Source organism: Ahaetulla prasina, chromosome 11 (assembly GCF_028640845.1).
Source record: "Ahaetulla prasina isolate Xishuangbanna chromosome 11, ASM2864084v1, whole genome shotgun sequence".
In the NCBI taxonomy this organism is placed as follows: domain Eukaryota; kingdom Metazoa; phylum Chordata; class Lepidosauria; order Squamata; family Colubridae; genus Ahaetulla; species Ahaetulla prasina.
The window spans coordinates 5,338,358-5,354,098 of NC_080549.1; the positions used below are offsets into that span (position 1 = coordinate 5,338,358).

At 43.5% G+C, this 15,741-nt stretch overlaps 1 protein-coding gene across 6 annotated transcripts in view; it reads right to left on the minus strand.

The window, feature by feature from the left end:
- Window positions 1-138: 138 nt before the first annotated feature.
- NRK (Nik related kinase) overlaps window positions 139-15,741 on the minus strand; it is a 106,841-nt gene continuing 91,238 nt past the window's right edge. For 5 of the 6 annotated variants that reach the window (XM_058196549.1, XM_058196552.1, XM_058196550.1 and 2 more), the window contains 5 exons: window positions 15,209-15,343; window positions 13,616-13,716; window positions 11,840-11,989; window positions 6,782-6,941; window positions 139-274 (listed from right to left, as the gene is read on the minus strand). In XM_058196549.1, coding sequence (XP_058052532.1) covers window positions 150-274; window positions 6,782-6,941; window positions 11,840-11,989; window positions 13,616-13,716; window positions 15,209-15,343 — 671 coding nt within the window. In that variant the 3' untranslated portion in view covers window positions 139-149. Of the gene's footprint in view, window positions 275-6,781; window positions 6,942-11,839; window positions 11,990-13,615; window positions 13,717-15,208; window positions 15,344-15,741 lie in introns of those variants that run through there. The other variant, XR_009156676.1, reaches the window with a different exon arrangement.

The window sequence follows — 15,741 nt, forward strand, 5'->3', positions numbered from 1 at the left end:
GGGTATTCTTTGCACATCCCTCTTTTCCTCTCTCTAGGAACACAACTAGAAAATACCAGACTCCTCTTTCTGATGCAAGGGGTGGACGAATCTCTCCTCCACCACCACCACCTCCCAACCTCTGCACCATATATACCTTATCATTTCTTTCAGAGAAATTTTAGCTTCTGAGCTTTCTTGTGCATAAACACGCCTTCCAGGCATCCCGTTTCCACAGCACGCAGTTCAATTGCTTTCTCGCCCCAGCCCATCACCTGATTGGATTGAAGATAAGCTTTTAGAAGAGAAAAAGAAAGAAAGAAAGAAACAGTTAATGGAGTTTTTTTCTTCAAAAAGAAAAACCACAGAAACAAAGACAAGTGGCAGAGAAAGGGCTAAATAAATGGCTCTCTTCACGGGGAAGCTCTTGGCAATAGTAATCTCCCCGCCCGCCCCCCGCCCGCCCCAATCCATTTCTGGCATTCGCAGAAGGCTCCATCTGATAACAAGAAGAATTACAATCTTGTGCGACTTTGGCTTTAGCCTGGACATATGTCTTACACATTATACCTGGAGCCACATTGTGGGTGTTTTTCAAATTCTGCTCCCAACCCTTTCGCAGATGGGGAAATGTAACCTAGATATATACTTAACTAGATAGAAGAATAATGTTCTTAACACAGAATGAAGAAGGGGTGTGTGTGTGTGTGTGTGTGTGTGTGTGTGTTGTGTGTTTGTTTGTTTCCTCACTATATTGTTAACCGCCCAACTTTTTGGCTCTCGTGTGTACCTCGAATTTGATGTTTTAATGCTTTCTATGGTTTTGAACGCTTTTTACGGTTTTTCTTATTGTTTGTTGTTTTTAAATGTTTTTAAATTTTTATTTTTTTAAAGGGTAGATTTTTTTTGTTTAATTGTAGAGGTTTAAACTGTAGAGTTTTTAATTGTAGATGTTCTGGATTGTAAGCCGCCCAGAATCATTTACTAAGATGGGTGACTACCGAAATCGAATAAACAATCGACTAACCGACTGATCGATCAACCGACCAACAATCAACCAACCCAACCAACCAACCAACCCAACCAACCAACCAATCCAACCAACCAACCAACCAACCAACCAACCAACCAATCAACCAACCCAACCAAACAAACAAACAAACAACTCACCTACCCACCCACCCATCAACTCAAAGTGAATTACCCTCCGTCTGCGATATACAGACGAAGGGTATTCTTTGCACATCCCTCTTTTCCTCTCTCTCTCTCTATTATCGCCACCTTTTTCAATCCGAAACTCAAGGCCAGGGACCGTGTGGCTCATATGAACCGCACAGGGAAAGCTTTCTAGCTGACATAAGGAGAGAAACGCTTTCATAAATAACTGGTTAGATAACATTTCCAGATGTTGACGGGCATCCAAAAATACGGACTGTTTGTTCCCGCCGAGTCAAGTCTGAGCTTGCCCCTTCTATCGTTCGATCACCAGGCTGCAATCCCAGAGCTGCGGTTTCCTATAAATAGATGATGGCATCTGTTGCTTAGGTCTTCTGATCTCTGCGATATAGCTGGCAGGGGGTGGGGGGAATGAAGCCTATAGTGTGTTTCCCTACCCAGCTGTTTTTTTTTTCCTTGGTCGTACCTAGATCAAGGTATGGTTTTCTGCTGGATTGTTTGCCTGGTGTTAATCCCTGCTTATCTGGAGTTGGTTGCTGGAGAGGATGTGTTCTGGCGTAAACAAAGAGCAAACCCCATTTCCTTCTAGCACTGATGATGTTACCTAGTCAGTAGTGGTGGGATTCAAAATTGTAACCATGCTCTTAATTCCATGGGTAATCTAAATCCAGGTCAAGGTATTGTTTTCCGCTTGATTGTTTGTCTGGCATCAATCCCTGCTTATCCAGGTGTTGGCTACTGGATAGCATGTGTTCTGGTCTTGAACAACACCATCCTAACTAGCTCTGATGAGGTTACCTAGTCAGGTAATGAAATGTCTTCAAGAAAACTACCAAACTGAGAGACCATCAAGGCTTCTGCAATTCAACCCTGAGCTACAGGGTAATCTTCCATTAGAAAAATTGGTGCAACCATGCTCTTAATTCCATGAGTAATCTAAATCCAGGTCAAGGTATTGTTTTCTGCTTGATTGTTTGTTCTGGTGTCCATCCCTGCTTACCTGGGCATTTGCTGCTGGAGTGGATACGTTCTGGTTTTAAACCGAGAGCAAACCCCACCCTCACTAGCCCTGAGGAGGTTACCTAGCCAGGTACTGGAATATCTGCGAGGCAACTACCAAGCTAAGAGACCAGCAAGGCCTCCACAGTTCAACCCCGAGCTACAGAGATTATCTTCCATTAGAAAAATCGGTGCAGCCATGCCGCTAATTCCATGGGTTATCTTGGGGATCGAGAAAAAAAATATACTGCCCCATCCCTAAATTTCAGAGAAGGCACACATGTTATAAAACTCACAGTGTACCGTTACCCAAACTGATTGAATTAAAAAAAAGAGAGAGAGAGAGAGAGGTCAATTTCTAATGATATTCCTAATATTCGTCTTGTTTTCAAAGTATGCTTGTCCCTGCATTTCAGCTCTGCATCTTTTGAAGAGTCAACAATTTAAATACAGCAGCTTCACCACTTTAATTTCCCTTCGGAGTTAACTTTCCTTGTTCCAATTACTAGCACGACTCCACCAGTCTAGCCTGCCTTAAATTCTTAAAGAGCCTCGATATGTTTCATTTCTTGAACTATATTGATCATTTTATTCCTCTCCGCCGGTTAATTTTTTTGCAAATTGCTTTCTTTTATCGGTAGCGTTCATGACGCAGCAGCTGGTCGAAATAAGTCAGAATTAGGGGTGGGGGTGCACTCAACTTATTTTCCAAAGCACCAGAAGGCAAGACAAGAAACAACGGATGGAAACTTAAATCAAGGAGAGAAGCAAGTTGGAATTAAGGAGAAACTTCCTAACAGTGAGGACAATTAACCAGTGGAACGGCTTGCCACCAGAAGTTGTGGGTCGTTCATCATTGGAGGTTTTTAAGAAGGGACTGGGCAGCCGTTTGTCTTCTCTGTTGGAGCATCGACGCTCTGGAATGAACTTCCCCCTGGCCTACGTCAAGTGCCTGATCTTTGGACCTTCCGTCGTGAGCTAAAAACATATTTATTTATTCAAGCGGGACTGGCATAATGGTTTTAATAGTTTTAATTTTAAACTGGGGTTTTTATTGGGTTTTTTAAAATCTTTTATAATTTTAAATTTAAACTTTTAATTATCAGCCTTTTGTAATTTGCTAGGTTTTAATTGTTGGTTTTAATTGTATATGTATTGTGTTTTATCTTTGGCTGTACACCGCCCTGAGTCCTTCGGGAGAAGGGCGGTATAAAAATTTAACAAATAATAATAATAATAAATAATAATAATGATTATAGGCAGTGGTGGGATTCAAGTAATTTAACAACCGGTTCTCTGCCCTAATGATTTCTCCCAACAATCAGTTTGCCAAACTGCTCAGAAAGTTAACAACCGGTTCTCCCGAAGTGGTGCAAACTGGCTGAATCCCACCACTGGTTCTCCTGCTTGAGCAGGGGGCTGGACTAGAAGACCTCCATGGTCCCTTCCAGCTCTATTCTGATTGATTGAATAGCCTCCTGAAACAGTGTGTGGCTTTTACCCTTGTCTGGATATCTGTTCATACTTGAGAAAACATTTCCTCAAAAAAATAACAACAGAGGCCCCCCCTTGAACCGTAAGCAATGTTTAGCGAAAAACAAAGATGGCCCTTTTAGGAGGGGGGGGGGAAAGCTGCTTTTTTCTTTTTTTCTAAAAATGTCTTTTTTCTTTTCGTTCAACATTTATTACAGTTCATCGATCCTGAGTTTTTTTTTTTCCTGCCTCTGTTGCTTCCATCCTTGCTCTTCCTTTCCAAACTCAGACCTGGTTTCTGAAGCAGCTGGGAGGCAATTCTCTACTTTAATAGAAAAAAAAAAATCAAATATTCTGCCTTATCAGCTGCACATATTACCAAAATAGAAAAAAAAAAATCTACAGCATTCCAGGTTCCTTCCAATATTATTATAGCGAGGTGTAACCTAGCCTGCTTCCTCCGGGATATATTTTCAAAATTTACAGACAGGTTTCGATACCAAAACCTAGGATTTTTCTCGTCTAAAATCCACTCGCTAATAGTACTTTTATCTCTGAGAACTTCCCACCTGGCAGCTAATGCTAGATTGTCAGATGCGAGAACTTGACATTATGCAGTGTTAAACGTTAATGTACCAGGGAGGACAATTGCCTTGACGTGTGTTAATTATTCCATGCCGTTCTGATTCTTAATTTTAAAAAGATAAATCATTGGGAAAGTGAAGAAGTATTGTGACAATGGCAACACCGAAGAGGAAGTAACTTGACTTGTAACAAGAAAAAAGAATATTTGTAGCTCAGGGCTGAACTTCGGGGTCCTTGCTGCTTTCTAAGCTTGGCCGTTTTCTTGCAGGGGTTTCAATTACCCAACTAGGTAACACCATCAGTATTAAAGTGTGCGATGTGTGCTCTCTATTTATATACAGTAGCTTGTCCTGCCAGCGTTGGTGGGAATGTGTTTTTCTCCTTGGTAGTTCTGTGATAAGGACTTGTTTTCCGCTTGACTGTTTGTCTGGCCTTAATCCCTGCTTATCTGGATGTTGGCTGCTGGAGAAGCTCTGTTCGGTTCTTTAAACAAAGAGCAAGACCCATTCCTTCTACCCCTGAAGTTGTTACCTAGTTGGGTAATGAAATGTCTGCAAGAATATAAGCACACTAAGAGAGCACCAAGGACCTCACAGTCTTCTTCTCTTCCTTTTTGCAAACCTCACTTCCCTCCAACCGCTGAAGTTGTCAGGATGAAGTTGTCATCCCGATCAAGGAAGGCGCCCCTTCCTTGATCGGGATGCCTTGTGCACGGTCACTCATGCACTCGTTACCTCTCGCCTGGATTATTGTAATGCTCTCTACATGGGGCTCCCCTTGAAGTGCACTCGGAGGCTTCAGTTAGTCCAGAATGCAGCTGCGCGGGTGATAGAGGGAGCTCCGCGTAGCTCCCATATAACACCTCTCCTGCGCAGACTGCACTGGCTGCCTGTGGCCTTTCGAGTGCGCTTTAAGGTGCTGGTTACGACCTTTAAAGCGCTCCATGGCTTAGGGCCTGGGTACTTACGGGACCGCCTGCTGTTACCACATGCCTCCCACCGACCCGTACGCTCTCACAGAGAGGGACTTCTCAGGGTGCCGTCCGCCAAGCAATGCCGGCTGGCGGCCCCCAGGGGAAGGTCCTTCTCTGTGGGGGCTCCCACACTCTGGAACGAACTTCCCCCAGGTTTACGCCAAATACCTGACCTTCGGACATTCCGTCGCGAACTGAAGACGCATCTTTTTATTTGCGCGGGGCTGTCTTAAATTGAATTTTTATCAAATTTTTAAAATTTTTATTAACTAATTTTAAACGGGGTTTTAGCTCACTGTATATTTTAATTTTCAGGCCAATTTTAAAATAAGTTTTTTAATTGCATTTTAAATTATATATTGTACTGTCTGTTTTATTTTTGCCTGTACACCGCCCTGAGTCCTTCGGGAGAAGGGCGGTATAGAAATCAAATAAATAATAAATAATAATAATAATAATTGGCTAATGCCAAAGGTGCTTTCAGAAAATTCATTTTGCCTCTTGAAAAAAACAAAAAACAAATTTGGAATAACATTTAGTTGGGCGATGAAAGGTCTACAAGAAAACAACCATACTCAGAGGCCTACGAGGGCCCCTTCTCCTCCTCTTTGCAAACCCCACTCCCTTCTAGCACTGATGTAATGTACCAGGGCAGCTGGGTAATGAAACATCTGTAAGAAAACAACCAAGAAGCACCAAGGACTTCGAAGGAACAGGAGTCAATGTGATTTGTCCACTCCCATCTGAGGTGGGTTTCAGCAGGTTCTGACCAGTTCTGGAGAACAGGTAGTGGAAATTTTGAGTAGTTCAGAGAACCGGTAAATACCACCTCTGACTGGCCCTACCCTCTTCTATTCTCTGCCTCCCAAGTCCCGGCTGATCAGGAGGGAATGGGGATTTCGCAATAACCTTCCCCTGGAGTGGGGAGGGAATGGAGATTTTGGAGTATCCTTCCCCTGGAGTGGGGAGGGAATGGAGATTTGGCAGTATCCTTCCTCTGAAGTGGGGTGGGAATGGAGATTTTGCAGTATCTTTTCCCTAGGAGTGGGGTGGGAATGGAGATTTTGCAGTATTCTTCCCCCAGGAGTGGGGAGGGGATGAAGATTTTGCAGTATCCTTCCCCTGGAGTGGGGTGGGAATGGAGATTTTGCAGTATCCTTCCCCCAGGAGTGGGGAGGGAATGGAGATTTTGCAATATCCTCCCCCTGGAGTGGGGTAGGAATGGAGATTTTGCAGTATCTTTTCCCCAGGAGTGGGGTGGGAATGGAGATTTTGCAGTATTCTTCCCCCAGGAGTGGGGAGGGAATGGAGATTTTGCAATATCCTTTCCCCAGGAGTGGGGTGGGAATGGAGATTTTGCAGTATTCTTCCCTTGCCACGCCCAAGCCATGCCACGCCCACCAAGCCACACCCCAGAACCGCTAGTAAAAATATTTGCATCCCACCACTCACTCCCATGTATGGTAGGTGCCCAAAACATGTTTAGACGAGGAGCTGCAAACAAACCTGAGCACATTCGCAATCAGTGACACATTCCCACATGCAGGGAAATCTTGGTTCTTGTGGGTCTTCTACTCGCAGTCCGTTCGTACGTACCTACTGATGTGGGCATTTCCCCCCACTGCAAAATGTTTTCTTTGGAGAAGTGCCCGTAGATGTTCAGGTAGACTCCTTCATCTTCATAAGCTAGTAGAAGTTCCATCCCACTGGTGTTCCGGAGAATGATAATGGCATGTGGATGAATATTTCCCTGGATCTGGAATAACATTTGACAAAGATTTACATCACGGGACGAGTTACAACTTCAGTAACTACAGTCCATCAATTTAGGTATCATGACACTGCATTAAAAATCAAGCGGCTTCGAGATCTGAGAAGCGAAACAGATTTATCTCTTTGAAAATGTCCACGTATTTCCTTCCACGTTCAGAGCCGATACAAAGGCGAAGGACATTTCTTTCTTTCTTTCTATTTTTTTTGAATATCAACTTTGAGCTGCTACCTGAGAAAAAAAGGTGTTTCTTTCATCCCTCTTTAAATATCAAAGATCGCCTCGAAGCTTCTGTTCGGTATTTGCCTTTGAATTCGTTGAGTTATCATGTTGTGGAAATAAATAAAAACCCAGGGTAATTTGGATGCAGTAGGACGTGCAATAGCATTGTAAAAATGATTGTAAAGGGCACTTTAGCATAGAAATTATCCTGTTAAAAATTCTTACGAACATTACAGAATTATAGAAAACGGCCTAAAAATAAATGGTGATAAAGCAATAGATTGCATTAAAAAAAACACACAGACCAATGACCGAGATTATTCTAACGATAAAAGATTTTGTTTCTCCGTTCGGTTCTCAATCATTTCCTAACACGGCATACATAACTTATAAGCTTAGGTGGGGAGGGCATTTTGTTCTATAACTTTGCATTAATTCACCAGCAACTGCTAAAACTTCAGTTCTTTCTTAAAATGCGCGGGGGGGGGGGGAACAGAATCCCAAAATTGGTGTACGAGAGAGTTAGAAAGGTGACTCAACTAAATGGCAATACTGAAGCATTTTGTATGCATTTTATTTACCAATATAGGAGGGGAACAATGTAAGCAAGAAATTAATACATTGTGTGTTTTTTAAAAAAATACTCTGCATGACTTCTAGTTCAACGGATCTGTAAACAGTGCAACAATACCAGGAAAGCAATTTGCATTGCTAGAATAACTTATTCCAGCGTTTTTATAGGCCTAAACCTAATCTTGACAGAAAAAGAGAGTCCACTTCATTTTATCATAGGCATATTTTTACTTCATCCTTACTTTTTACCTCTTCAATGTGTGTCTCTGGAATTGCCTGGTTTTCTACCTTTTGCCTCAACCAACCCTGAAGACAACACTCAAGATTGCATGACAGAAAGTTTTGTGACACACAAGAGAAAAATTGTGCCTCAGTCTGGAGGTTTTTTTAGACATTTGATAGACTCAGGAGAACCAAGGGAGAATGGTGTCTGAGGGAGACATTATTACCCAGAGACAGTGCATGGACACTTGTTCCTTGGCTGCCTCATCGCTAGAAGGACACAAGGACACCATCCATGAAATGTCCACCAGAGTCATCTTCTGCATCGAAACAGATGGCAAAACTCAATCTGCTTTCATCCGAGAGAAGGGACATGGGTGAAAACCAAAATGCAGATTTCTTCACTGCATGATATTATCCCAACGTGATCGCCAACTTCCGATGATGGAAATGGAAGGAGGAGGTGGAGGAAGAAGGAAGAAGGAAGAAGGAAGAAGGAAGAAGAAGAAGAGGAGGAGGAGGAGGAGGAGGAAGAGGAAGAAGAAGGACTAGGAGGGGAGGAGGAGGAGGAGGAAGGGGAAGAAGAAGAAGAAGAGAAGGAGGAGGAAGTGGAAGTGGAAGAGGAAGAACAAGAAGAAGAAGAAGAAGAAGGGGGATGAGGAGGAGGAAGGGGAAGAAGAAGAAGAAGAAGAGGAGGAGGAGGAGGAGGAGGAGGAGGAGGAAGAGGAAGAGGAAGAAGAAGAAGGAGACAACAACATTATGGGAGATGATCAAATCAGATGCTAAGGAGAGTCGGCGGATGGATTTCCCCTCTTTTCATCTTTCAAATCAACATCTGGGAAGAAGAAGATTGGGGTTAAACCTGCTCCCCACAGGTTCCTTTGAAGAAAACCTCACCAGGTGAGAGATTGCTTGTGGGGACATGACCTTCTGCATGGTCATGTCCCTACTTCTCCTTTCACCTTCATCAAGTAGCTCCTTTGAGGAGAGCTGGAATTTAAATCAGGATAATGTCAATTCTTTTCTCCTAACATCACATCATCCTCTGATCTGGTTTGATGCAGAGAAAAATCCCTATTTAATATAGCCTAAGTCCCAGTGGTTCTCTGGTTGAATTCCAGCTACACTCCAGGTTTACTCCTCTCTCTCTCTCTTTCAATAAATACACACATTGCTTGAAGGTCATCTAGAGGCTTATATATAAGACATGTTAAAACCCACAGATAAAAACACAACTTGCTGGAGAAACAAGTTGTGTATAAAAACACCAAAACAAAACCCTCTTTGGCACACCTTCCATCCAGATGCAGAAGAACCTTTCAGAGTTTCACGCTATAAAATTTTCAGAGAGCTTTAAGCAATTTAGAATATATAACTTCTCAAATCCTAGCAGGCTTCTCAAGAGAGAGAGAAAGAGAGAGAGAGAGAGAAAGAGAGAGGATTTTCAGCAGCATCCATAAAGTGAGCACCTCGCCATTATAAAAAAACCAGAAGGTAAAATTAATTCTGCAGACAATCCCACCTCTACAATATAAGAGACACAAGCTGCTCAAAATCTAATTAAGTTGGAATGGATGGCTACTATTTATGTTTTTTATATATAAACAATGAACAAGCCCAGGACTGCAAAGCACCCAGGCCTATTAAGGGCCTTCATGCAATTCTTAGACTTGGAATAACTTTATTGTCCCTTTAAATGTACACTAATCGGCATACATTAAAATTAAATTTCATTTCATGCAGCTCTCAAAGGGTCACCCCCTCCAATATACACTACATGAACATGGCAAAATGAATGAATGAATGAATGAATGAATGAATGAATGAATGAATGAATGAATGAATGAAATACAAAATTATGTATATACCCACATATATGACACAGAGAAACAACACAGTCTTGTTCAGATGTATACATGTACATGGCGAGAGAACCAAAACTTGCAAGTTTGCCAGATGGATGACTACAGGGAACAAAGCTGTTACAGAATCTGGAAGTCCTGCTAGAAGTACTTTGAAGCTTCCACCCAGAGGGGAGTAACAGAAATAAACCATGGAGTGGGAGTGTAGGGTCCCTAACAATGCTTTGAGCTCTAAGCACATAACACTTACAAGCAGTATCCTGAATAATGGGATGCGAGTTTCCTATAATCTTCTCCGCTGTCCTCACCACTCTCTGTAGGGACTTTCTATCTGAGGCACTGGGGCCACCAAACCAAACAGGGATGCGGTTTGTTAAAACGCTTCTAATTGCCAAGCAAATCTTGCAAAATAAGGAAAAGCACAAGAAACTCCACTTGCTGGACGTACTTGTTCACTCACGGAGTCTGGGATGACTGCCGCTACTATCCGCAAGACCAAAATAGGGATCCAGAGCCGGAAAGCTATTTTAATATGCTGCCTCGGGTTGAGCTGCATGAGCAATCGAAGCACAGAAGGCGAAAGCAAGAAGGAGAGAGAGAGAGAGAGAGAGAGAGAGAGAGGTTCAGAGTCAACGTCTTCAGTCCGTTGGCTTTCAAAGATGCCGGCTCCAAATGGAGAATTTCAGAAGAGAATTATTCACGTCTCCAATCCCGACAGCTCAGAGCTCAGGAGGAGGAGGAGGACAGTAATCGTTCTTCAATTTTTACCCTCTTGAGAGAAGGTGTATTTTTAGTGTGTTCCATCTTAACGGTGACAAGCGAGCCGAAATCGGAGCCAGAAGTCTCCTAGGGGAGACCCCCTATTGAGGGCAGCCGACAGGGAAAGATTGCTCCTCGCGCAGATAATTGAATTGGGAGTTTGCGGCCAAAGCCAATCTTTTCTTTAAAAACATTATCCCTTTTCATTGGCTGGTTTACTTTTTATTCAGGACACCCGATGACCTCTTTTATCTTCACACCCTGTCCTAAAACCGACTTATTTCACACGGGCTTAAGGGCAGGATTTGAAATGAACCTGGAACTATGCAGTATAAGCCGTCCTCGGACTTACAAACACAATGGAGCCCAAAGTTTCTTGGTCCCAAAGACGTCAGGAGAAACATTTAAAACCAACCAATCTCAACCTGATGCCCTTCAGATGGGTTGACATCCCCAGCAAAAGGAAAGATCCCTGGAGAATTCTGGGAATTGAAGCCCACACATCAGGAGGATACATGAGTGGGGAAAAATTGTTCTATATAATAGTACTAGCAATAGCACTTAGACTTATATACCGCCTTACAGTGCTTTACAGCCCTCTCTAAGCGGTTTACAGAGTCAGCCTCTTGCCCCCAACAATCTGGCTCCTCATTTTACCCACCTAGGAAGGATGGAAGTCTGAGTTAACCTTGAGCCGGTCAGGATTGAACTCCTGGCAGTGGGTAGAGTTAGTCTGCAATACTGCATTCTAACCACTGGGAAGGAAGGAAGGAAGGAAGGAAGGAAGGAAGGAAGGAAGGAAGGAAGGAAGGAAGGAAGGAAGGAAGGAAGGAAGGAAGGAAGGAAGGAAGGAAGGAAGGAAGATAGCAATAGCACTTAGACTTATGTACTGCTTCACAGTGCTTTTACAGCCCTCTCTAAGCAGCTTACGAAGTCAGCCCATTGCCCCCAACAATCTGGGTCCTCATTTTACTCACCTCGGAAGGATGGAAGGCTGAGTCAACCCTGAGCCTGGTGAGATTCAAACTGCCAAACTGCAGTCATCCGGCAGTCAGCAGAAGTCGCCTGCAGTACTGCACTCTAACCACTGCACCACTGTGGCTTATCATCATCATCATCAATCAATCAAGCTGGATATTTAACAGATAAAGTACTACACCATCACCTAGTAGAATCTATACCTAAACTCCATGGTCTGGAAAGTTCACGCAGATCGTTAAAAATGTCTCAAAAGGAGATACTTACATGTGTCGGCAAATATAGGTCATACACTGAGCCAGAGTCCACGTCAATGGCATGAAATCCTACGGCTGACCCGTAGATAACTTTCAGCCGCTGCCCGTTCTCCACAGTCAAATCAACCAAGAGTGGTTTTTGAGGAAGCGAGGTGAAAGACTACAGAAAGACAGATCAACACATTTGGCTTTATTATCGGGATACCAACTTGGGTCTGAGCGGATCCCATGACCATCAATGAGGGACTCAAATGTGCAAGATGATGGGCGTGGCATTGCACGTGTGGTATTGATGCCCATACAAAAGGGGTGGGGTGGGGCACAGATGGTGACCCTACAGCTGCCACCTTGCTGATCTTGACACCACTCCAAGTGACTCAAAATCCCTGCCTATGCATGTGCCAACTTTTTTATGAAGTAGACACAATAAAAACAGAGACAGAGTTGACATACTGGTAGGTAGAAAGGCAGATACAGGCTGAAAAGGATCAGGACAACACAAAAGATTTATTCAAGCCTACTGTTTTGTCTGCGCCCCCCGAGCCGGGGCCTCTGCCAGAAAGTGACTCAGAAAGTGAGGGGGAAGGGCCATCAGGACTTACCTCGGGAGCACCGGCTTCCCTGGCTCAGCTCCAGGAGCCAGAGGCAGGCCAGGTGGAGAAGATAACGAGGCCTCCGTCTCCTGACTCTTCCCCCCACAGGCCATGCCTCCAGACCCAGCTGATGGCAATCAGGCCTGGCTGGACCCTAGGTTTCGTAGGCAGAAGCAAGGGTGGGGCAGGCCTAGGAAGTGCTGAGTCATGGAGCCACACCCCACAGGATATAAAAGCAGCAGGGCTGCTATACCCCTTCGTGGCAAGCAAATCAACTGCTTAACTAGAGCTGAAGTAATGTTTGTTCCTGGTTGACTCATTGGCATCAAGAGAGATAACAGAGAAATTGGCAGACGCTCACTAGTTTGCTGCCAGAAGCTGATAGTTGCCGGCTAATTAAGTCATCGCTCGGACTGAGGCGAGGGGGACAGAACACCTACACACAAGAATCTACCCAATTAATGGTCAGCATTAAATTGGTGCCAAGTAAGGGTCAGCGGAGCAGGGGCACGGTGGCTCAGTGGCTAAGATGCTGAGCTTGTTGATCGAAAGGTCAGCAGTTCAACGGTTCGAATCCCTAGTGCTGCCGCGTAACAGGGTGAGCTCCCGTTCCTTGCCCCAGCTTCTGCCAACCTAGCAGTTCGAAAGCACATAAAAAAGGCAAGTAGAAAAATAGGGGCCACCTTTGGTGGGAAGGTAAGAGGGTTCCGTGCGCCTTTGGCATTGAGTCATGCTGGCCACATGGCCATAGAGACGTCTTCGGACAGCGCTGGCTCTTCAGCTTTGAAATGGAGATGAGCACTGCCCCCTAGAGTCTGGAATGACTAGCATATATGTGCGAGGGGAACCTTTACCTTTACCTTAAGGGTCAACAGAATTCAAGGGAGGCTAGATTTGGAACATTTGCGGCAAAGCCAGGATTCTAAGCTGATGACACATTTAACTCTGCCTCCCCCAGCTCTACATGAAAAGCAAATCAGTTAAGAGTTTGGATAAACCTAAGCATAGATTTAAAACAGATTTACGCCACTTCCCTATCACAACCTCCCTCCACCCCCGCTAGAAATCCCGACAAAATGCAATTGGTGGAAGATCCTTTCGCTTCAATTCCTTAGCCTCCCTCGCAAGCCAAATATTCCCAGGACCCTCAAGAAAAAGGCACTAATTGGATCGATTTAAGTTCTGCCGTTTACCTTAAAAGCCATAAATTTGTGATACGGCTTGGGAGCCCAGGCGTAGACTTCCACCGAATTCTTCACGGCAATCACTAGGAACTTGATCCTCTCGTATTTCACTGGAAGGCAATCATTTCTTTTTTAATTGGCTAGGCATAAAGATTGAGAGAGAATTCTAAATCACTGTTTAAGCAGGCAGAGCGTGTAGCCCGACTGTAACAGGATTTTGATCTACTGTGAACGGCAACGGGATTTGATCTACGATGCCGTAGAGAGTTGAGGGTCACGGAAAGACCTTGGTCGGTTTGTCCCGGGATTCCAGCTCCTGGATCTACTACCGTTCCTGATTTAAATATTCATTCGGGAATAATTCAAAGCTAAAGCTGAACTGAAAGTAATCAAGCCCCCAGCAGAATCATTATGTAATGACTTATGTTAAAAACAGAGCATCAACGATAACATAAATCTTGGTAAGATATTATCTCAATAGCCCCCTTCTCATCCTACAGATTGTGTGCAAATAACTTGTCTCAGCACACTGTATATAGTCCTAAGATATATTCCGGGATCCTGTGTTGAACAAACATGCACGGGGTTGCATTAACCTCCAAATCTAGATTGTGCCAATAAATAAACAGATTGGTTTCTGTCATATATTTCTGTCGTGAAATTGCTTCTGTGTATTTTTTAAATTTTTTTTTTTGCCGCATCTCACATGCCCATAATAGTCTAATCCAGGGGTGTCAAACTCAAGGCCCAGGGGCCAGATTCAGCCCACGGGATGCTTACATCTGGCCCACGGGGCCACCCTGGAAACAGTGAAAGACTGGCCCACAGTGTCGTGTCCCACTCCCACTCCGACGAACGAGTCAAGGAAGTCCGTGACAAACTTGGCAATGAAGCCTCTGCAGTTTGCCAAGTTCCTTCGAGGTTTATCAGGGCAGGCAGGAGTCCAAGTTGTGACTTCAGCGATAGGGTCCAGTATCAGCAAACTTGATAAGACTTTGCTTGACTCAAGGTTGGAATGCCAAAAACAGGTCCTTTATATAGGCTGTGGGGTGTGGCTCCATGACTCAAATGGAGACATGGATAGACATAGATAGACAAATGGATAGACAAAACAGCATTTATCCAGGCCTGCCTCTCCCTTCCTTCTGCTGGCGTCGCCTCTCAGATCTCCGGAAGCAAGGATCCTCCCACTTTGAATTGTCATCTATCTATCTATCTATCTATCTATCTATCTATCTATCTATCTATCTATCTATCTATCTATCTATCTCTATCTATCTCTACATCTCTAGATAGATAGATAGATAGATAGATAGATAGATAGATAGATAGATAGATAGATAGATAGATAGATAGATAGATAGACAAAACAGACAGAGATATAGAGATAAAGATAGAGATAGATAGATAGATAGATAGATAGATAGATAGATAGATAGATAGATAGATAGAAGGGAGATAGATGGATAGATAAATAGATAGACAGACAGACAGATAGATAGATATCTACCTACCTACCTACCTATCTAGAATGACCCTCATTTTGCCTGACCCTTATTTTAACATTATTCAGTGCCCTTCCAAGGAAAGGAAGACCCTCACCAACTTTGTAGTGTACACAGCCTTCTAGGTCGCCCACCGAGACCCAGCCTTGTCGTTTCTCCACGTCGGGATCATTCCGCAAGATCTTGTTTCGTAGCCAAGACAGATAATATACCCGTAGTTTATTCTTTTTGCCTGTGTGGGTTGGAACAGAAAAAAAAGAGAGGAGCATATTAAAATGTACTTCTGCAGACAATTACATCACTGTCATGGTTGTGCAAAGCTGGATTGTAGAATCATAGGGCTGGAAGGGACCTTGGAGATCTTCTAGTCCTACCCTCTGTTCAAGGAAGGAGTCCTTACACCATCCCAGACAAATGGCTATTCAATCTTTTCAGTTCATGTCATGTCATGTCATTTCATTTCATAGAACAGAATAGAACAGAACAGAATATGAAATGAAATGAAATGAAATGAATAGAATAGAATAGAATAGAATAGAATAGAATAGAATAGAATAGAATAGAATAGAATAGAATATGAAAGGAAAGGAAAGGAATGGAATGGAATGGAATGGAATGGAACGGAATGGA